Source organism: Lampris incognitus, chromosome 6 (assembly GCF_029633865.1).
Source record: "Lampris incognitus isolate fLamInc1 chromosome 6, fLamInc1.hap2, whole genome shotgun sequence".
In the NCBI taxonomy this organism is placed as follows: domain Eukaryota; kingdom Metazoa; phylum Chordata; class Actinopteri; order Lampriformes; family Lampridae; genus Lampris; species Lampris incognitus.
This window is the reverse complement of record NC_079216.1, coordinates 48,534,678-48,558,837: the sequence shown is the minus strand read 5'-3', so window position 1 is coordinate 48,558,837 and position 24,160 is coordinate 48,534,678. Positions and strand designations below refer to the sequence as shown.

At 41.3% G+C, this 24,160-nt stretch overlaps 1 protein-coding gene across 6 annotated transcripts in view; it reads left to right on the top strand.

Moving 5' to 3' along the window:
- Positions 1-45: 45 nt before the first annotated feature.
- Positions 46-24,160, top strand: part of ppp6r3 (protein phosphatase 6, regulatory subunit 3) — a 109,414-nt gene continuing 85,299 nt past the window's right edge. For all 6 annotated transcript variants that reach the window (XM_056282741.1, XM_056282740.1, XM_056282739.1 and 3 more), the window contains exons 1-4: positions 46-207; positions 21,212-21,398; positions 21,533-21,765; positions 22,407-22,593. In XM_056282741.1, the coding sequence (XP_056138716.1) occupies positions 21,539-21,765; positions 22,407-22,593 (414 nt within the window). In that variant the 5' untranslated portion in view covers positions 46-207; positions 21,212-21,398; positions 21,533-21,538. The remainder of the gene's footprint in view (positions 208-21,211; positions 21,399-21,532; positions 21,766-22,406; positions 22,594-24,160) is intronic.

The following is a 24,160-nucleotide window of genomic DNA, read 5'->3' as shown; positions in this document are numbered from 1 at the left end:
GGGGTTTCCAAAGTTGATGTAACCGCCATCTTGAAAAGTGCTCTCTCATGATCTACCTTTTCGCGCCTGGCAGATAGCAGTTTTATAGACCCTTCTTTTTTTTGTCAGCGTACTCGGGCGATATTTGTGTATTCCTTTTATTAACTGTTCGGGTAGATGGCTAAATAAGCTACATGCCGGAGACTCGTCGTGTGTCGTTGTTTATTGGTAGGTACACTTGCCAGTCGTGTTGGAATAACACGAACTGTTTTTAGCAGCAGTTCTTACGATAGCCAGCTAACGTAGCTACCATACACTGGCTAGCTTGAATCATACCTATCCATCTTGCTTGCTCTCAGCTATGTAGTGGTTAGGCTAACAAACTAACGCTATGTTGTGAAGTTTGCACCAAGTATTATTGTTGACTACCTGTAAACACTGACGCTGATTTGAAAGCTTTCTGGCCAATGTTGTTAAGCTGATTAGTTTAGCAGTTATTGGCTGGTACCTAGTCAGTTTTGCGAAATTTCAGCTAACGAAGTTAGCTAATGACAGCTAAATGTCGGCTCAAAACTAACGTTCGATATTTGTCTGCCTTCTGCATCAAGTGTGTATCTGCATCGCTAGCTAAACTTGGTTCGTTTTGTCCTTTAGACCGAAAACTGAACGAAATGTTTCACATCAAACGCAAGAAACACCTAATCCAATCGGTTACCATGTCAAATGCCATTTCCCCGTTTGGCCAAACTAGGGTAACGACAGTCAACATTGCATTAACCAGTAAACTTGGCTGAGGAGCTCAGACTAATCTAAGTGGGACATCCCCAGTATTCTAATACTTTGTAGCTTAATGGCGATTAGTTTTGCCACCTCACAGAATTATTTTATCCGCAGGATTTAACTGATTTGTAGTCTAATTGAGTGCTTTGGTTCTGTTTGCTGCCCTCTATGATGGTTTACTAAAATATGTTGTTGGCTCGGAGTGAACGACTGGAATATTTAATCCCTTTCAGTCCAAAGAGCTTGAATTCTATATGATACTGTGGTTCTGGAGCAGTTTTGTCCCATCTTTGTCAACCATCTAAGATTATGTGGTCAACCATCTTCCTCTTTGTAGAAAAGGGCTATAATTGTCATTGTGGATGTTTCCTGTTTCTGTCTTGTCAAAAAGTCATTTTCACTGGTAGGTGCTGGCGATTTGATGAGAAATGCTGCAATATCCTTCAAGCTCCCATATAATCGTGATCTGAAGAGTTAAATGTAATTTTAATGCAGGCTCATCTGGGGCACATTATTTGAAGCTGCATGTTTGTGAGAACCCTAGTGTCCTACCTAAAGATAGTGGAAAAAGTATTGGCAAAGGCAAAAGGTCTCTCAAATCTGGACTTGATGAGCAGTGTGTTTTAGGTAGCATTGATCTATAAGGTCTGTAGAAGGCAGATGCCATGGCTTTTAGGGTCAAGCAAAATCAAACATGCTGTTTGACACAAAACATTGTACATTTGTACTTATCAGCCTGTGGCTGCTTTGAGTAGAGTAGACAATAGCACTTTAGTGCAGCAGTAAGGAGCTTATAGATCACCACAGGACTTAACCTTTTATTTTTCTAACTTTTAAAATGTAAATTATTTTTTTCTGGCCATTTGATTTATGTGGTATATTCTAGGACTGAATGAACAAATGGAATGGTTTAAAATCCATTTTGAGGTGAGTTACCTCCTTAAATGTGAAGCGCTTTGGGTGTCTAGAAAAGCGCTATATAAATGTAATGATTATTATTGTGATTATTATTATTATCTTTATTCACAAATGATTTATCAATTTACCTTCAGAACCTTGGTGGCATTGAGATTGCCATGTTCCAGTTCTGTAGTTCCAGACATAGTAGCCATGTAGTCCTTTAAATTAATTTGCAGTTTCTTGCACATTAGGTAAACCCCACTTGCAAATCATTTAATTGTTGAGGTTTCTGAGTGAGGTATATTGGCAACTGTTGAGTTTTGGCTGAAGCTGGTACATTTATTTACTCATCAATGTTGAGGTAACCAGCAATGTTTGAGTGGTCTCTTGGTTTTTTAAATACATTTTTTTTTGTGGGTGGCGCAGTGGTTAGCACGATCGCCTCACAGCAAGAAGGTCCTGGGTTCGAGCCCTGGGGTAGTCCAACCTTGGTGGGTCATCCCAGGTCGTCCTCTGAGTGGAGTTTGCATGTTCTCCCTGTGTCTGCATGGGTTTCCTCCGGGGGCTCTGGTTTCCTCCCACAGTCCAAAGACATGTAAGTCAGGTGAATTGGCCATACTAAATTATCCGTGTGTGTGTGCGTGTGTGTGTGTGCCCTGTGATGGCCAGGTGGCCTGTCCAGGGTGTCTCCCTGCCTGCCGTCCAATGACTGCTGGAATAGGCTCCAGCATCCCCGTGACCCTGAGAGTAGGATAAGTGGTTCAGATAATGGGTGGAAAAATATTTGTCTTGTAAACCTGTGAAAAAGAATGTTGGATTTTAAAATTCTTCCATGGCGATGGCAATGTTTTAACTGCAATTCTGAATTAATTTAGAAACCTTCATCAAGTATTTTCTATGTATCACTGATTTTTGAGGATTTTACATAGTGAAATTTAAAGTCAAACTTTTTTTGACCCCAGTGTTTTAAATTTGAAGTTAAGACAGTATTTCAAGCTGTACATGTCAATTTTTGACTGAAGGCAGTATTAGCTGCATATTTGTATTATATATGCTTGTGTTTTATTTGAATATACTTTTGTAATGAATATACAGCTCTGTGATTACAACTCAGAATCTGCCATTGGACCTCTAAAATGCTGCACTGCATATCGAAAATGTTTAACTTGCATCAAATTCATGAAGATAAAAGAAAAGAGAAACACTGAGTTGTGGATGGGGTATGTGTGAAGACAATACATCAGGTGTATTGTCAAATTCATTTTTAGGTGGGCCTAGTGTTTGTTCCTTCAACCAGCTTTCCATCTTAAGGGAAGCTCATGATACATCCATGGAAAAGATCAGTTAGATTCTACAAATTCCATCATATAAGGGCACATTTATTTATTCTCCCCTTTTCACCCCAATTTGCCATGTCCCGTTTCCTTTTCTACTTATGTCCCACCGTTGCATGACCTTACTAGTGGTTGGGAGGGTGTAGACTTTTATGTGTATTTTGCAGCACATGTAAAGCTGGCCAGCCACTTTTTTTTTCTCCATCTGCCAGCTACATCTCCAAGATCCACCTGCAGATGCACAGGTTCCCAAATACTTGTAGGAGTCACTAATAGCAGTGGTGAGACACATTAAACCCACACTAGCTACCCATCCAGGAGCACTACTAGTTCTGCACCCTGGGATGCCAAGCCAGAGGTATCAATCGGGTTTGTACAGTGAACCTCAGCATTGGGAGGCAAGTGTTCTTAAGGCAACGTTGTTGCACGACTAGGCCACTGAGAGAGTTCAGAGATGGAAGGAAGACAGTTTTAGGTGGAACACAGGCTTTATTTTCATGCAATGTCTCTGTATGCATGCTTTGTACAGGCAGGTATGCAATGGGGCTGGAGCTGCTATCTCTCTGGTTTGTGTCCACCTGTGTTCTCATCTGTGTCAGTGTCAGTCTAGGACCCAGCCTCACTGCAGAATATAAAGTATAGCATGTCAGTTGAGTATACCTGATAACTAATCAACTGCTAACGGGTCTGCTGTCCCATGACCCCCCCCCACTGGCGGCTGAGGCTAAATCACACCCCACTATCACACACATCTTTTAAAAAGACAAGTTTGTAGGTTTCTACTGAGCTATGTTCTTCACGACACAATAAAATGCTGAAGGTGAATAAAACATTTGGAGCTTACAGTTGAAGTGTATCTTTTAAAAGATGTACTGTTGATATATGGCATAACAGCCTAACTCATAAGGACACTCCCTTAGCTTTGCATTATTGTATGGGAAGAGTAGTGGGCATTGACTTTTGGCATAAAATTGTCCAATACTTGTGTTTTTAAATGTGCCGTCCCCATACAATACAGAGTAAAACATTGTAAGAAAGCCCAACATCAGCCATTGTAATTGGCAATAAATCAACAGCGGGCCTCTTACTCAGTAGCTTTCTGCGTAGAGTGACTGGAAAGGATAAAAGTCTACATCAGATTACATTTATGGTATGAAAGATTGCATTGGAGAAGCAATGGAATATTCGAATGGAAGTTGTATTCAGAGTTGATCTAAACAGTGTAATCAAGACAAAAGTGAGTAAACTTTTTTACAAGTTTGTAGCTGTTATTACATTCATTCCGATACAAGGTTTACATTTTGTAATCTTTTCTGTGGCTTCACATTTTGGTGCTGAAGACTTTCCGGTAGACTTGGTATATGACATATCAAGAAGTACGAGGATAAGAAAAGGGAGAGGGGCAAAACCCATGGCCTATTGATATTTCTATTAACATAAACTAAAGCAAACAACAGCAGTACGTTCATCAACAGATAAATGGCAACACGTCTGCCATTTTATTTATTATATCCCATTCATATGGGATTAGTTTTATAGGGTAACTGTGGTAATACAATATTGTCATGGGTCTTCAGTAATTTAAGTAAAAAAAAAAACAAAACAAAACCTGACGGTCTTTAAATTTACAGTCAAAGGAGTTGGATTGTGATTGGCAGGATGTAGATGTGGCATCCACATCAATTGAAATCTAAAATCCAATATGGCATCCAAAAGAGCGAAAACAATATGGACAAGAAAAACCCTTTCCCTTGTATCTTTTTGGAGTGAGTAAGTTTCAAAGTCAATTAGAAAACACTATAACCACATGGTATGGGAGTCCATTTTGGGGAGGGTATGCCAGTTGTACCCCTCTGCTTGTACAATGTTTGACTGGAGAAAGTGCGAAGATTACACGATTTATTTATATATGTATTTATTTATTTTACATTTTCTTAAGGTGCATATGTAATAAAAGTGTAAATGGAATCAAAATATAGGCCTAATTTTGAAATCTGAATATTTTTCAACATGTGAGTCAAAATTCTTCTAAACAAATTGTTTTAAACAGCTTGCGGACTCTTGAAATGTCTCAAATTATGTTGGTGTCCATCAATGTGACTGAAATTATGAGAGCACACGTTAGTTTGCTGAAAAACATGAGCTATTATTGGCTGGAATCTATTACTTAGGTATGGGGGGGGGTGACCAACATGGCTCATCTGGATGGCATTAATATGACTGAATAATACTGTAATAAACGATGTTACCCCACCTTCCTTTGATATACTAATCCCCACTGAATGGGGCTTGCATGTCAAATATTGGCCCAAGACCAGTCATCAGGTTTTCAATGCTGGCATTCGTTCTACTCGGCACATGAAGCCATTGCTACCACATGAAATGGCATTTAGGACGTTGTGAGTGTCCCTGATTTAACACGTTTCTGAAAGAAATGGACTGTTGGGTTGGATTAATAAGGGGCGGGTGGTCAGTATGATTGACATCGGTCTACTGTGTACACCGATGGGACTCATTTCCTCCAGGGAAAAAACTAATAAAGCCCATCATGACTGGTGCATAGTTGATAAAGTAGTCCACATTAAAATGCCTCCCTTCTCGAAGTAAATGAATTCCAACCATTGTTTTCATTGTAGCCGTGGAGTTTTGGACAATTGAAAAGAGTTTTTTCTTTTGGGTGTAGATGCAACTGCAAGTATTGTATTTTTTCCTATTCCATAAGGTTTCTGTGATGTACAATATCTTTTACAGAGGGAATTTAGTTATCCATGTTGGCTATGCTGTATAACCTTTTCCTTTATCAATTGAACTTACAAAATGTTTGTGTCATAATCTTAAATTTGTACAATCTCCACGAAAATACTGGTTAGTTATTTTTTGAAGCACAGGCGCTGATAATCCTGGGATAGTAATACGTAGTTAAGAATGCTATTCAGTCTTATACTGAATCTAAGACTGTGGTGACACTGCAATAGATTATATCCTTGACAATTATCACTTGAAAATCTTGGGTGTTTTTTTTTTTAAACCTGGCCCAACTGTGTAATTTGGTCAAATCTGATGGCATACTCTGGTATGGCTTGAGGCTGTGTCAGCCGATGAAACAACAGTATGAAAAAAAGGTGTTTCTCACAAGTGTGCCTTCCAAACAATAGCATGCTGCTGCCATGATGCTGTCAGTGTTTTGTTTAAAAAAGAAAAAATGAGAGAGAGAGGAAAGGAAGCATTCCACTTGGTCACAGAGCATTTTCTTTTTACTGACACATCTTGTGTTTCTGTGTTAATATCACTCCTCACTTTTTGCAGGTGGCCAGGTGTTGTATTTTCTGTAAATGTTCTGATTGTTCAGACTGGAATTGACTTGCAGTGCCAAACACACATGGAAAAAGTTAAAAAAAAATTTTTTTTAAATGTTTTGCAGCATAAAACTGCTTTCCATTGGCAGATTCAATATCATTTATTGTTACGTCTCTAAGTACAAGAGAGTAAAATTCTTGACTGTTGCGTTGAATGAGCGAAGACTTAAACCATCTAGATTTTTGCCGACTATGCAAAGTAGTTATCTTCGTTTTGAAAATAGTGTGGGTTAAAAAAACATGTATAGACCTTAAGAGGTTATGCAAACTCAAAATTCATAGTACTTTCAAAATCGTCCATATAAGGCCTATATGCACCATCTTTATGTAAGTCAATGTCTGTACTCCTTTTATCCAATATATTGCTTTCTCCTCTGATTATCTCAGGATTGTGCTATACTGAGGATTCTTTTTGATTAATGATGTTAAAATTTGTGTAGCATTATGTACCTCAGCCAAGACCCTTCTGGAGTAGGACATGATAAGGTTTGATATGCTGTGCAAGTGTTGAAACAGTGGATCAGTGGGACTGAATTGAGAAGATAAAATGTAAAGTCAAGTAAGTTCTCAGGTGTTTTGCAACAGAAATAACTTCTTAAAAATACATCTGATAGTAGTCAACCTATTTATTGTGTTAACATCTTGTGGTTTTGCTTTTTGTCTAAAGAGATTGTGGTTACTTAATTTTCTCTGTAGTCACTGTGATATAAGCCATCCACCACGGTCCAGTCAACAACAAACTGCAAGTGTGTGGCATGTGCCATCAACAGTGTTGTATCTCTCTTGCATGGATTTATTATGACACAGTTGCATTTTGTTGACAAAATAACAAAGCCACACATTATTGTTTTGAAAACTTGTAAAGAACATTTGTTGCAAGCTAACCTTTCACTGAAGGGGGTGGGGGGTGGAGGGGGTCCATTGGTTGGGTATTCATGATTAGAGGGCGGCTTGCCCACTAATGGCTATGGTAGGCGAAACGCTGCACCACTGAAGGTAGTCTGGCTTGATTGTGATTGGATCTCAGATAGAATCATCCAGATGTAAATGCAACTTGCCTGGCGCTTGTGTTGATGAATAACATTATTTCAAATGACGGAGAGGACCACTGCTTGGAGTGAGCAGTTATTGTGCTTGTGCTTTGTTTTTGATTGTCCATCATTTAAATGTTCTATCAGCATGCTTCTTAGAGCTGGAGTCACAGATGTCCTGGAGGGTGGGCAGCTTGCAGCTGATTGGTGTTCTCCATTAGCTGGTCAGTACTGAATAGGGGTGGGAATCAGAGTAACTCACGATACTATCATGATATGTTGCCCACGATAACAGTAGTATTCACAATACAGCGATTCTGCAATACTCGATACATTGCAAGACAATCATCTACAATATATCACAATATCCTTTTAACTGAAGAAGAAAAGATACCCCTAAAAAGGCAAAAAGCAGGAATTGTGTATTCACTGCATTGTGGTGTCAGTTTGACAGAATTTGACAACTGAAATGAAACATTGTACAACAAAGTGCATAGAGTCTTAGCTTGGTGCCTCTTTAGCACGCACACACACACTGACTGCAACTTGTTGATGTCCACGTGTGCTATCATTAAAATGTAAAATAGCCATAAACTGGTAAAAGGCATAACTGCCAGAAAGCAGAACAGCTCTTGGGTTAAAATGGTTAAAGGGAGGATTCAACTATGCCTCACTAAAATATTATCAATCTGTGTAAATTAACTCTATAGAAAACTTAAAAACAAAAAAAATACATTAATACAAAAAATACACATTTCTCTGTCACAAAATAATCACCTTTGCTCTCGTCTCTACATACAATGCTGGAATAGCTTTTTCAGTGAATTCGACTTGGTATGTTATATCTTGGTTCCAGTGTTTGAAGCATTTGGCGAAATCCTTCATTTTTGACTACACTCAAGGCTCAGCGTTTTCGGTTTTTATTTTTCAAAGCCATCCAGCATGCCGAATTTCGCCACAAGACGACACTGTTACATAACCTCACATGAACAGGAACAACTTTTGGATCTGTGGAAACATAAAATCCGGGTGAAAATCAGTTTAGACCGATATGCTTCTTTTAAAAAATCTGGGTATTTTTTGGTGAAAATCGGTAAAACCCGAAAATGCTGAGCCCTACACTGTATGGGCGAAGGTCTTTGCAAGTAAACCCAGCAATAGACTTAGTAATACTGGTAGCCCTAGGGGATGTAAAAGGAAGCTTTGCTTTAAACATCGTATTTATTGTAGGCTGACTTCCAGTTGTGGTCACGTTAGCCGTTTTCTCCACAACGAGATCAGGATGATGACGAACAAGGTGGCTATGCATGTTCGTGGTGTTGCTCCTGTACTTAACTTTCACGAGACAGTTCTGGATAGCTTGTCTGTATCGTAGTCTTTATCGATTTTGTTTGTCCCATCAGTATTGTAAAAGCCGAAGTGGGCCCAGACTTTTGACTTGAAAGATGACCATGCCTCTATGATTTGCTTTCTCCCGCTGTCCACACTGTCTGCCATTTTCCCCCTGTGGGTTTCTTCTTCTTCACAAGTTTACCCTCATTAATTTGATAAGCGCTACCACAAGGAGTCGGTAAGTCAAATTGGTGAGGGAATCTGTTTAGAGTGCTTGCATATTCTAATAAGAAGTATCGATATTTGGCGCCAGTGTATCGATAATGTATTGCAAGAGGAAGTAATACAATATATTCCCGTATTGATATTTTTTCCCCAGCGCTATATAAAATGTAACTTGGTTGGTTGGTTGAACCCTAGTGCTGAAATCTGGCTCTGTTCTTGAGGCTACTCAGTTAGTTGAATTAGATAGATATATGTTGATAGAAGATTAAATTATGGCATTTTAGAATTAGACCATCATTGCCTGTGTGTGCTTGGAAGGGCTTCTTCAGAAATCAACTGGGATCTCTACTGTTAAAGATCATTAAGCGCTAGGTTGTTTTGGCTGCGCATTAAATCCATCTATTATACCTCCTGTATGTTTTCTAACACCTCACTATCGTGTTTTACCCCATTTACCATGTCAGAAGATTTCAGGTGCTTAATTGATAGGTCCTTGGAAGTACAGAAGTTAGTGGAAAGGGAGTAGAGGAGAGAGTACAGTGGAGCATCATGTGCTGAGAGCCAGGGTGCACACAACATCCATTGTGTGTCTGTCTGTCTGTCTTGGCAGAGCGATCCCTCCTCTATTGCTCTCCCTGAGATTTCATCCTATTTTTTCTCCTCCGTTAAAATGTTTTGTTTTTTTTTTTTTTTTTTAGGGAGTTGTTCCTTATCCCTGATGCGAGGGTCTAAGGACAGGACATTGTATTGCTGTAAAGGCCCTAGAGGCAAATTTGTAATTTGCAATATTAGGCTATACAAATAAAATTGACTTGCTTGACATGTGCTTACCCTCGAATCAGGTTGGTGACCCATTGACAAAGTGTTTTGCAGTCAGCTGGGGAAGATTGTCCTGAAGGAGCTCAGGCACAATGGTGTTGAATGCAGAACTGAAGCCCAGGAATAGTATCCTGGTGTAGGGCCCTGGTTTTGAGATATTTCCTGTATGCTCTGTCTTTTTTGGCTGGAAGTAACAACTTGTGTATTGTAGGTGTCCATGGTGATGATTTGATGGAAGTGTCGAGCATGAAAAGGCTTATGCTGCATTAATGTGGAATCTGGCAAATGGTAGACGGCAAACCAGAAGTCATTGTGGATGAGAGCAGGATGATAAAATCAGATGACAACGACAGATGGCACTGCTGTCCAAAGTTAAAAATGTTTCTTTTTGTATTTTTCTCCCCAATTGTACTTGGCCAATTACCCTATTTTCCGAGCTGTCCTGGTCACTGCTCCACCCCCTCTGCCGAGCCGGGGAAGGCTGCAGACTACCACATGCCTCTTCCGATACATATGGAGTCGCCAGCCGCTTCTTTTCACCTGACAGTGAGTAGTTTCACCAGGGGGGTGTATCGTGTTGGAGGATCACACTATTCCCCCCAGTTCTCCCTCCCCTCCGAACAGGTGTCCTGACCGACCAGAGGAGGCGCTAGTGCAGCGCCCAGGACACATACCCACATCCGGCTTCCCACCCACAGACACGGCCAATTGTGTCTGTAGGGACGCCCGACCAAGCCGGAGGTAACACGGGGACTCAAACCAGAGATCCCCATGTTGGTAGGCAACAGAATAGACCACTACACTACCCGGATGCCCCAAAGTTAAAATATTTTAACTTTTTGATGGAATTTACATCCGGATTTTATGTAGCACATCACAAAACAGAAAAGATGGTGAATTGATTTTATAGGTAAATGGATTGACGGAATTACTGTATATAATGAAATAACACAAACATAAAACACATTTGTACAATTGATTTTTTTCTGGAAACAATACATCACCATAGCAACCCATACATTTTTTTTTTTACTGTTATGTCACACAGTTTGTGTGTCCATTTCACCGTTACCATCCTGCCGTTTACAGTCTCCCCGGATTCCATGTGAATGCAGCATTTGAATACAGCTTCGAAGTTAGTTTACTGGTGTGGCGCTGTCAAATGTATGTTTGTTTTGGATATACCAAAGGGATAAGGTGTGTTCTTCAGGCAAGTTGACAATAAGGAAATGGGTCAAGTGATGGATGGCTAATGCAGTGTATAACGTAACATTTTTCCCAACTGGCCAACTTGGCCAGTAGATCACAGTTTTACCGGCCCCTTGTTTAATTTCACTGGCCTGGTAGGCAAAAAATGAAAATAACTGTTTTCCATCATTTTGGTGACTTATAAATAGGATACATCTAATTGCTTCCTCATATAATGTGTCAAGTAAAATAAAATTGATTCTTGTATAGAACTGATTAATTTTGATAACATTTTAACATTATTTTTAAACATTTGTTTGTGTGCCTTCGACATGCCACATCGATGATTTATTGGGATACCGGGTCTATTCCATTCTTCTTTAGAAGAGTGACCATCTTTTTAGAAGTGGTGAAGGGCTGCTGACGATGTGGTAGGCTGTGTTAATAAGCTTCTCCATCCTCTGGTGAAGTATTCACCGGTCTTGCCCAGATGTTAAGCGAGCCTGATGACGGGCCATCCACAATCCGCTTGGCAAGCATACACGACAAGTGGTTTCTATTTTTGTCGTGTGCATCAAGAGCATATTTTCAATAATTGTCAGTCCCGTTAAAAAATGAAATCGGTCTTTGCAGGGAATCGCCAGCAAACTACAAAACATACCATAGTTGCTGTTTTCCACCCACGAATATTGTTGCTTCCAAAAAGTAGAAAGCCCCTCTTTCTTTTCGTAGCCTCATATGTTTCTTTCACGGACATTTTTTTGAGTATGATAGATGAATGACACTAGGGCGGGAAAGATAAAAGGTTATCTACCCATGACTGATTGCCCTGGATAAATTTTTTCTGGCCTCGGGCCATCGGTTGTGTTCGACCCTGTAATGCCTACTTCAGATGTCAATTTTATCAAGAGCTCAATCAGAAGACAATTCTTTCATAACTGCATTCATTATTAAGCAAAAAGGTTAAGTGGAAAACCTTGCTCAGCACTTTTAGGAGTACATAATTTGGTTGTAGTCATGGCAGACTGCAATTTGAAAATATAAGCTATTACGTTGGTCATTACTTTTCATCTTTATCAGAAGTCATCATTTGTAATAGAATTGTATGTGAAGAATTTTGTAACAAACTACCCCTTAAATCTGCAAAGTTTTGTATTGTGGATTTTTTTTAGCACCATGTGTTGTTACAGTAGTTGTTCCAATAATCCTTGAATATTATTGGGGAGAAGGCATCCATACAGGGATGGGCAACATGATCCAAAAAGGGCCGGTGTGGGTGCAGGTCTTTGTTCCAACCAAGCAGTTACACACCTGAGTTTACAAATCAAGGTCCTTAGCAAAGACTATTGGTTGGCTAATAGAATCAGGTGCGTAATTGCTTGGTTGGAACAAGACTATTGGGTGACTAATAGAATCAGGCGTGTAACTGCTTGGTTGGAACAAAGACCTGCACCCATGCTTACCCTTTCTGGATCATGTTGCCCATCCCTGATGGAATATGAGTCATAATCACTTTATATCTAAAGAATAGCTTCCTGCACATATTTTTAGTTTTTTTTTTCAGTTTTAATTTTCACTTAAATTTGTAGTTGGTGCACATCAGAACCTAACTTCTTTAAGTTAAAAAAAATGTAATAGGTTTTGGAAAAAGGAACATTCATTATTTTGATTAAATTTGGTTGGGTCAACAGGTTTTTAAGGCTTTTGAATGAAATAAAAACCAATCGTGACTAGCCAAAATTTTAAATCTCATCTCATCTCATCATCAGCAGCTTCTCCGGGGTCGGGTCGTGGTGGCTGCAAGCTAAGTAGGGCACTCCAGATGTCCCTCTCCCCAGCAATGCCCTCCAGCTCCTCCTGGGGGATCCCAAGGCTTTCCCAGGTCAGATTGCACATGTAGTCCCTCCAGCGAGTTCTGATTCTACCCCGGGGTCTCCTCCCAGTTGAACGTGCCTGGAAAACCTCCAAAGGAAAGCGCCCAGGACGCATCCTAATCAGATGCCCGAACCACCTTAATTGGCTCCTTTCGACGCGAAGGATTAGCAGCTGTACTCCAAGCTCCTTCCGGATGTCCGAGCTCCTCACCCTATCTCTAAGACTGAGCCCAGACACCCTATGGAGGAAACTCATTTCAGCCACTTGTAGCCACGAGCTCACCTCACTACCCAAAGCTCTTGATCATAGTTGAGGGTTGGAACAAAGATTGACTGGTAAATTGAGAGCTTTGCCTTCTTGCTCAGCTCCCTCTTCACCACAACGGTCCGGTACAACATCCGCATTACTGCTGATGCTGCACCAGTCCGCCTGTCAATCTGCTACTTCATCCTACCCTCATTCGTGAACAAGACCCCGAGATACTTGAACTCCTTCACTTGAGGCAACAACTCTTCCCCAATCCGGAGGGAGCAATCCACCATTTTCCGGCAGAGAACCATGGCCTCAGACTTGGAGGTGCTGACTCTTATCCCAGCCATTTCACACTCAGCTGAAAAACGCCCCAGTGTGTGCTGGAGGTCATGTTCTGATGAAGCCAACAAAACCACATCATCTGCAAAGAGCAGAGATGTAATTCTTAGGTTCCCAAAACGGACAGACTCCTCGCCTTGGCTGCACCTTGAGATCCTGTCCATGAATATCACAAGAAGAACCAGAGACAAAGGACAACCTTGTTGGAGTCCAACTTCCACCGAAAACAAGTTTGTCTTTGTGCTGAGAATGCGGACAGAGCTCTCACTTTGGTTATACAAGGACTTGATGGCTTGTAGCAACTGCCCTGGTACCCCATACTCCCGCAGTACCTCCCACAGAGTGCTCCGGGGTACACAGTCGTAATCCTTCTTCATGTCCACAAAACACATGTAGACTGGCTGGTCAAACTCCCATGCCTCCCTCAGCACTTCCGCAAGAGTAAAGAGTTGATCCGTTGTTCCATGGCCAGGATGGAATCAGTATCGTTCCTCCTGGATCCTCGACAGTCAGTCAGAGCCTCCTTTCCAGCACCCTAGAGTAGACTCTCCCAGGGAGGCTGAGCATTGTGATGCCCCGATAATTGGAGCATACCCTCTGGTCCCCTTTTTTAAATATGGGAAACACCACCCCAATCTGCCACTCCACATGTACTGTCTGACCTTCACGCGACACTGAAGAGGCATGTCAGCCAAGACAGCCCAACAATGTCCAAAGCCTTCAGGATCTCAGCATGAATCTCATCCACACCTGGCCCTTGCCACCGAGGAGCTTCTTAAGTACGTCAGAGACCTCTGCCAGGGATATAGGTGGGGCTTCTCCCGAGTCTTCAGACTCTACCTTCTCCACTGACGCCATGTTAGCCGGGTTCAGGAGCTCCTTGAAGTGTTCTCTCCACCGCCCAGCAACATTCCCAGTCTGGGTCAGCAGTTCCCCTCTCCGGCTTGACACAGCCTGAGTCAAGCCCTGCTTCCCCTTCCTGAGTCGCTGGATGGTTTTACCTGAACTTCCTTGAGGCCAACCGAAAGGCCTCCTCCATAGCCTCACTGAACTCCTCCCACAGTCAAGTTTTTGCTTCTGTGAACGCCGAAGCCGCAGTTGCAGCCCTCCTGGTACCTGTCTGCTGCTTCAGGAGACCTCTGGGCCAACCAAGCCCAAAAGGCCTCCTTCTTCAGCCTGACGGCTTCCCTCACCGCCAATGTCCACCAGTAGGTTCTTAGGTTGCCACCTCGACAGGCACCGATGACCTTATGACCACAGTTCCTACCTGCCGCATCTGCAGTAGAGGCTTTGAACATGGCCTACTTGGACTCCATGTCCCCAGCCTGTCTCAGGATACGCAAGAACTTCTCCTGGAGGTGGAAGTTGAAGACCTCACGGACAGGGGCCTCTGCCAGATGTTCCCAGTTCACCCTCACTACACGCTTGGGTTTGCCAGGTCCATCCGGCAGCCTTCCCCACCATCTGACCCAACTCACCACCAGGTGGTGATCAGTTGACAGCTCTGCTCCTCTGTTCACCTGCGTGTTCAAAACATACGGCCGCAGATCTGATGATACGACCACAAAGTCCATCATTGATCTTCGGCCTAAGGTGTTCTGGTACCAAGTACACTTGTGAACTACCTTATGTTCAAACATGGTGTTTGTTATGGCCAATCCATGACTCACATAGAAGTCCAATAACAAGGGTTCCAATCAGGGAGGCTGTTTCTCCCAATCATGCCCCTCCATGTTTCTCCATCGTTGCCCACATGAGCGTTGAAGTCCCCCAGCAGAACTATAGAGTCCCCAGTCGGAACTCCATCCAGGACATCGCCCAGAGACGCCAAGAAGGCTGGATACTCCAAACCGCTTTTGAGTGCATAAGCACACACAACAGTCAGAGCCGTCCCCTCCGCGACTGCGAGTCGCTGGGGAGAAGCGGCGACCCGCTCAGAAAAGCGCTATAAAAATGCAACTTGATTGATTGATTGATTGATTGATTCCCCGGGGAGAACTCCAACACGGTGGTGCTCAACCAGGGACTTGTGAGTGTCCCCACACCTGCCCGACGCCTGTCACCTTGGCCAACTCCGGAAAAGTAAAGAGTCCAGCCCCTCTCCAGAAATTTGGTACCAGAGCCCATGCTATGTGTGGAGGTGAGCCCAACTATATCTAGTTGGTACCGCTCCACCTCCCGCAGCAGCTCAGGCTCCTTCCCTGCCAAAGAGGTGACATTCCTTGTCCGAGGACCAGTCTACGATGCCAGAAGTTGGCACATCCCGGTCCCTGCCTTTGCCTGCCACTCGGCCTGCATTGCACCCTACCCCAGTGCTCACCCCGCGGGTGGTGGGTCCACAGGGTGGTGGATCCATGTTGTTTTTTCGGGCTGGGCCCGACTGGACCCCATGGGCCAAGGTCTGGCCATCAGACGCTCGTTGGCGAGCTCCCTTCCCAGGTCTGTCGCCAAGAGGGGGCCCCAGTTTTCCTTTTCCGGGTGAGGTGCTGTGGCCCTGCTGTTGTAAATTTATTGGGTTTCTCGGGAATCGCTCTTAGTCTAAATCCAAAAGTCTAAAATTCTGCACAGTAATTCTAAACAGCTTTTCACTTGAAAATGCGAAAACCTGAATGTCAACTTTTCCACCTGAAAATGTTTATTAATGATGGTAATGTAACTTTCACTGAAAATGAACTAAACGTGACCTAAATTCAATTTAATCAGACTCCTCTTCAAAGTCAGAGGTCTTGCAGTCACATCAACAGAACAAACATTATTGATCTTTCTTTTAGAATTACTAAGCATGTTTGGTCCATCCTTGAGTCCTTTTTCCCCTCCCTCACATAAAAACTATATACATACAGCATAAGTGTTGTTATGTATGATGACTTGCGCAAAATTGACAAGTTGAACAAAACTGGCATGTTTGCTTGTGCTAGGTCTTCTTGCACAATATTACCTTAGTGTAGAACTGCATTTAAGTACTCAAAATGCATATTTTCTTCTTCACTCGTTACAAGGTGATAATTTTAAGTATCCATACCTAAAGTTTTATTGTAGAAAATATGCTGTCTAAAATATTTACTTTTAAAAGGAAATAAAGTGTAGACTCACCTCAGAATACAATAACCTGGGCCAAATGCACTTTGAAGTTACTGATAATTTTTCGAGGAAGTGCCCTTGGGTTTTTGAGATAGGACCAGTGTGACAAAAGCGCTCTACTGTACTGTTTTATAGAAAGTGCAAAATGTTTTATCTTGTTTAATTCTTGTTTTTGTTTACAATGAAACACCTCTGATTTATCTAGCTTGTTGGCACCTATGGTCTGTAATAGTGTTGTTAGCTAAATTAATCTGTTCATTTTCTCAAGTACTTTTAGATGACAAGACTTGAGTTTAAATGACTTGTTTAAGAAATTCGTTTTCAATATTATTCAATTTTGTATATATTTTGCTAGTGTTTTTTTTAATCTTTTTTTTTTGTCTTTTTCCATACTATACAGTTTTTTTTCCCTGTTGTACACTAAACATGGCTGAATTAACCACTGTATTGTTAATTGACTATTACAGTAATTTCTAACCATGTGCCATTAAGGTTCTGAGTATTCAGATTTTCAATACAACCAGCACCACACTTGCTAATTTAACTAGTCATTATATTATTACACATTGGGAAAACTAATTAGTTATGTCAGCTGGTGTATTAAATCATTGGAGTGAAAAGCTGCCCACTTTAGCGTTCCATGATGAAAGATTGGAAATTATGGGACAATTTCACCCATAATTGATTTCAATCGGTATTGTGAAGCAAATTCACAGTTAATTGATAATCTCCTTAAAGGTATGACGAGTAGGGTTTGTTGGTTGTGGTTTGTAAACACAACATTCAACGTTGGCCCCTCCTCCCCGGCTCAATGACACCAAAAACACGCGCCCCCTGACCACAGTTCCCAGAACACATCCCAGTGTACAGGCCAACTCCGCGTCGCTCTTCATTCCTATCATGTCCTTCAGTGCTCGCCAGCAGGTGAAAGCCAACCCCAGATTCATTCAGGTTTCGGAATGAGGTTTGGCCATTTGGCGTTTCTGCTCGCTATACGTGTTGGTGTCTTTTCGGCGCTGTGTCCACCATTGTCATAGCTTTCTCTTGGATGCGTGTTTACAATTTCGAGCTGGCACCTGGTTGCTACGTATTTATAGAGTCCCACTGCCTGAAGGTTAACACCCATTAACATCCTGTACCCAGGACAATAAGAAAATACAGACGGAGGACAGGGTCTCTGCAGATACAGACATTGCCACACATGTCTAGTGGGTCGTAAGTGATGATTGAGAGTGATTATTTTCATATGAGTCTACATAGATTTTCAGGAAAATCTTGCTCGTTCTACCTTTTTAACATATTCAGGCTATACCTATTTCAGCCAAATACAAACAGTAAGTTAGAGGCATTAAATAACTTGGAATTAAATAACTTGAGTATAACAGCTGTCTAACATGAAGTCATTAATTGGCTAATGATACCCTGTAGCTGTTTAATAAGACGGGTCACTGAGCTTGCTTAATTAAATGTCAAGGAAAGAAAACCCCAGCCAAAATGTAATCTATAACTGAAATTTTATGAATACAACTGATGGACAACAAATGGCAGTACTGTTTGAACAACAGAATCGGCCCAATTTGAGTGTATGGACAAACTCCTCTGCCTGTCTATTCCAACGGAATAATAATGTTTTGCTCTTGCAGGACTCCACAATTTATAAACCATTTCTGAGTTGCCATATTAAGAGACAATAATGCAGTTATTTAAAATAATAAAAAGTAAAAAAAAAATCAGGATCCTTAACCAAAGCACCACTAATAAAAAAAAAAAACATATCAGAGTTTAGTGCAGGGGTGCCCACACATTTTCGGCTTGCGAGCTACTTTTAAAATGACCAGCTCAACATGATCTAGTTGTACCAAAAAAAAAAATCCTATCACTGAAACTACATAGAAAATGTACTGTGCATCATTGCATGGACCCTCCACAGCACAATATATTTTCAGTAGATTTAGGGTCCCTACCTTATTCTGATGACTTGCACTGAATGGGATCAGCCAGGGTAGCGTGATCTGTACAGTAGCTGCTGGTAGCTAGTCTTAAGCAGGCCTCCAAATGATCATCAGTCATGGTGGAAAGGTATTTGGACTTAATAATCTTCATGTGGGAAAGGCTGACTCACATAAATAAGTTGAGCTGAAAAATGTAGTCAGTGAGGTAGCACATTTCCTGTTGTTTGGATACTTTGCCTCTGTAAGTTCCAAAACTGTCCAGCATGGGCCTACAACTTACAATTGAATGTCAGCCTGCAGTGACAAGATCTCATGCTCCAGCACAGATGAGTTCATATGAAACAGTGTTGTGACTTTTGAAGCCAAGGAATCGACCTCAGTGTCTTCTCCAAATGGAAAGCATGTGAATGTAGAGATCAGCTCAAGTAAAGCTAAGTCTTAAAAGCATTTGTCAAAGTTTCACCAGACATTTTCAATCTGCTCTGTGTTGCGTGTACTGTCAAGCTGCGCACGTTCCTTCTTTTGCTTCTCCAACTCAGTTGTGATCTTTTGAAAGTTTCCTAAATCATGGCGCTGCAGCTTTGAAGACAGCAGTTGTAGTTTTCCTTTGGAAGCTTTAACTGAACTGATTATGTTGACCACGGGTCTTGCCTTTCCTTGCAGCTCTTCATTGAGCTCATTCAACATGTTGGTCAGATCTGTTAAAAATACCAAATCTAGAAGCCACTGATCATCATAAAGTTGTTTGTATTCTGCATGTTTAGTGCCAAGGAGAAATTAGTCTCTCTGGTAGGACCTCTTGATATCTCTGCAAGAATTTGCCCCTCATCAGCCACCGGACGTCGGTGTGTGGCAAGAGGTTAGTGTGGTTGCAGTCAGCCTCCTCCAGATACGCATGAAACAGTCATCTTTGAAGATATCTTGCCCAAATAGAACAGGCAATTTTCATTGACACATCCATGACCTCTTTCATGTTCAGCATTTTCCCTCACAGTGCTTGTTTTTGTATTATGCATTGATAGTTCAGGAAGTCGGGAGATGCATCCTCTACCTTGCATTTAGCAGTGAATCCATTAGAACAGCCCACCATTGCAGGCGCACCATTGGGGGTGATTGACAACAACCTAGACTTTGGGAGCTGGGTTTTGTCAACAATGTTGAATGTCTGAAAAATGTCCTCACCTCGAGTATGTTCTGTCATTGGTACCATTAATAGTTAGTCTTTTACTGTCATGTCTTTTAACACTTGCTTGGCATTCCCCTCATCGTATTTTCTTTTTATATATCTTGTAAATCCATATAATTGTTATTATCCTGAGTTTTTTTTTTTTATTTTATTTTTTTTACACGGTGATGCTGGTCGTGTGACTTGGGTCCTGGGCTGTTCCGGTGGCGTCTGGACACTGCTTGGCATCCTGCACCTCATATTCTTCATAAATTTTATAATTCCATTATAATTCTGTTATCCTCTCTCAATGTTGTATTCTGTAAATTGTGTAAATCCATCTTGGGAGAGAGATCCCTCCTCTGTTGCCCTCCCTGAGGTTTCTTCCTATTTTTTCTCCCTGTTTTTTTTTTTTTTTAGGGAGTTGGTCCTTGTCCGATGAGGGGGTCTACGGACAGGATGTTGTGTTGCTGTAATTTGTGATATTGGGCTATACAAATTACTTGACTTGAACACCATCCTAATGAAAATTCACAATTGTGCTGTATCACGAAGGTCTGTGGACTCATCTAACTTCAGTGAAAAACACTCGCAGTCTGCTATGTCCCTCTGAAGTTGCTGCGTGAAATCATCAGTCATCATTGCACAGCTCCGTGTAACCGTGCTTCTGGATAATTGAACGGCTTTGATAGCGGCTATTTCAGGTTTGTTTTTAAAATTCCAAAACGAGTCCGCTGCCTTAACAAAGGCCTCTTTTACCATTTGTCCATCTTGGAAGGACTTCTTATATTTAATGATGGTATGGCTCACCCGGAATGATGCTTCGGTGGCTTCCTTTGCTTTTGATTTCAGCTGTGTGAAAGTTGACTGCTGTCGGCTTAACTGATTTCAGTTCCCTCACCTTTCTCTTTATCAACTCGCTTTTGGCAGGGAAGTTGCAGTTGTAGCTTTTGTGAAGGGTTCGAAAGTGCCTCTCTGTGTTTCCTTTCTTCGGGATAGTGGGGCTAGTTTGGCAGATTAGGTAAAAACACACTGCGAAGAGGATATGATGGGAAAAAAATTCCTTCCATTCTGCACGGAAGTGGAAAGTTTTTCATTTCTTACTTCGTCCCGCACTCATTTTTATATTCTTTTGCTGTTATTAATTTGAATTGGTAGGCTAGATTGCTATGAATGAGGTTAGTTTTCTACAGCTAGCTTGCGTGAATTTCGCGTGAGGGTGTGAGGTTAGCTCACTGCTGTTAGCTTGCTTTGCATTCTGGGTTTGCAGACTGGCTTCTCTTTACGTCAATCAATTGGCAGATGACATTGACAGAAGGGAGGAAAATGTGGGGGAAAAAATGATTGAAAGACGAGGTTTTTTTTTTGTGGCACACACACTACCAGCATTGCCATTGCAATCGACGTATTGGGCACCCCTGAGTGTATCAGAGTCTAGCAGTGTTTGATTGGTTTTTATGCATTTTGAATGATTTCCCTTTAACTCTTGTTTTTCACAGTTTCTCTCCTGGCTGTGTTTTTTTTTTTTTTTTAATTTCAGCATTTATGCTGTAAATTAATATATGTCTCTCTTGTTTTCTTTCCCGTACATGCCCTCTCTCAGGTGTGTGCTGTTAATGTGTTTAGGAGCTGCTGGGCTGTGTCGCTGTATGTGCCAACTGTCTGTGAATCACCATAGTCTCCTTGCCTGTTTGTTCAACCAGCCTGGAATGGGATAAGACTCTTAAAGAGTAGAAAGCATCTTCTCTAAGTTCCACTCCTTGGACTCCAACGCACATATACACATAAAGGTGAGCAGGGTGAGCAAATTCAAAAATTGAGGTCAAAACTGAAAGAGGTTTTCTAAATTTGACCTGTACACCATTCATTGTAGTGATTGCACATCTGCTTATCAATAAAAGGTAACTGTTTTCCCTGATATCAGAGCATCATGTTTTGGAAGTTTGACCTTCACACCACTTCCCATATTGACTCGCTGCTGGAAAAAGAAGATGTGACTTTGACAGAGGTGATGGATGAGGAGGATGTCCTTCAGGAGTGCAAGGCCCAAAACCCCAAGCTGATAGACTTCTTGCTGAGACCACAGTGCATGGAGGACATGGTTGCCTTCATCACTCAGGAACCGAATACTGATGTTGACGAAAAAGTCAAATACAAGTAAGGAAGAGGGATGGGTGGAGGAGTTGAGGATTCATGCTAATCAAGGGTATTAAATTTAAAACAATGCAACTCTGCAACTCTTTACATTTTGTCTCATGAGCTTTGAAAAAAGAAAACTGCCTATGATATCATTTATTAACATTTGGCAAACTGACATTCTTTTTGCCATCAAATCATCAGCTTTTCTTGCAGAGTAAGGATTTCTAATTTTAGAGTTACTCTTTTTTGAGTACTATGATTTTTAAAGCAATATGTTGTACTTAATTGTAAGTAAAATAGAAATCCCAAATTTTGTCCAAAATACAAATTCTGCTTTGGCCAACAGAGCAGTGATAGCAGTGACAAACACAATTGTTAGATTTTTCAAATATGTCCGACACGACAGCATCAAAAAGCCAGTTTTAATCTTGTATGCTCAGCTGGACCAATCAGTAAACTCCCGGGAGCGATTTAGGCAATGCTGAGCAGTGCTGTATTTTAAAAACAACAGCACTTAATGATGATTTTTATGTTAATTTTAGCCATATTTTTATCCTTTTTAATGCTAGCAATCATGTATCATCAGTGCATGAAAGTATGAATTCGATTTGGCTTTCAACCTTGCTGAATAAAGCTAGTTATTCCTGGTTTTCCTTTAGATACCCTAACATATCATGTGAGCTGCTGACATCAGATGTAAGCCAGATAAATGACAGACTAGGAGAAGATGAAAGTCTGCTGATGAAGCTATATAGTTTCCTCCAGAGTGAACCGCCTCTCAACCCGCTGTTGGCTAGCTTCTTCTCCAAAGTCCTCACAATCCTCATAGGACGGAAACCTGAAAAGGTGAGTACAGCTGAGGAGTAAGCAGGGTGTGCCAGACTTCTGACCGACTAAAGGATTCATTTGTATTTTTCCATTTATTTACTGCCATTGTGTTTCATAATGTTTAAGATTTCTTTTTGAGGCCATAGCTAAGTTTCACACCTCCATCACACCCCTCTGACACATTAGGTCCTCTAACCAGAGATTCCTTAATGGACCCTGGTCTAAGGCTTCATGGCGACCATGGTATGGCAGTCCCTGCCTGCAAACGCTAGAACAACCCTCCCCTACCTATTAGAATGTACCCCACTATTGAATCACTTGAGTCTCACCAGAAATACATTTATTTTCCCCTTGACCCTACCTGTTTGTTTTTTTTCTTAGTTTACTTTTTCCCCTCTTTTTTTTATTCATAGTGCTTTAGTCAAGATCCTAATTTTTTTCCTCCTTTTTAACATTTTTTTTTTAATAACTGCATTATTGTCTCTTAATATGGCGACTCAGATATGCTATGCAAATTGTGGAGTCTTGGGAGAGCAAAGCATCATTATTCTGCAGAATAGACAGGCAGATGAGTTTGTCCGTATTTTTTCAGATTTAAATGACTCATACAATTTAAAAAGTCTACTCTCAAAAGTCTGAGCTAATTAAAACCACTTGTAACTTCATCTTGCATTGTCTGACCATTTGACAAGGTTATAAGAATGTTGTATTTAATGCACAGGATTTCACCACTGTTTTGAGAGTGTATGTACAGTATGGGGGTGGGGGGGGGGGTGGAAAGAGGCAAGTTTGATGAAACATTAAGGTCATTGTGGTTAGCAATTAGACATGTCAGACAAAGCCCATAGGTTTACCAACAGACACTGTAGCATTAGCTATAACAGGGGCCACATGGAATTTACATGGAATGATACATAGATGGATGTGTAAAGAGGCACCTAAATTTCATTGTAACAAAAGGAGGGAAAATATGGTTCAACCCATACTAAAATCAGCTCTCCCAAACTGAGCAATTGGACAAAAAATTGTGATTGTCAAGAGGAGCAAGAGGCCAGCTACAGTGCTTACAAAGTTGCTGAGCACATTGACTGAAATGGGATAAACTGTCTGGGGGCCAACATTTTCTCCAGCACATAGATTCAGACTCTTAGAGAGAATAACTAGAGGGAAGGCCCTTCTGAGAAAGGCCAAAATTAAGTCACGCATGGGGAAGATTTTGCATTTTGATAGCTGTGCTCTTTAGCTTGAACACAAGTGCTTTGTTTGGCACAAACCAAACACAACCTAACGCCCATCCCTACCATCAAGCTTGGTGGTGATAGCTACTACATGCTGTGGGGTTGTGATTCATCACAAAGGACTGGAAAAGTTGTAGCCATTAATGGCAAGGTGGATGGAACCAAATACAGGCACATATGTGAGTAGATTCAGTTTTAGTTGGCAAAAGATCTGCATTTAGGGCAAAGTTTAATGTCCCTGCAGGACAACGACCCAAAGCACAAAGAGGCAATGCTTCAAAAAAGAAGTTTCAAATTTAGTTACGACCAAGCCAAAGCCCAGATTTGTATCTGAAAATCTGTGGTGT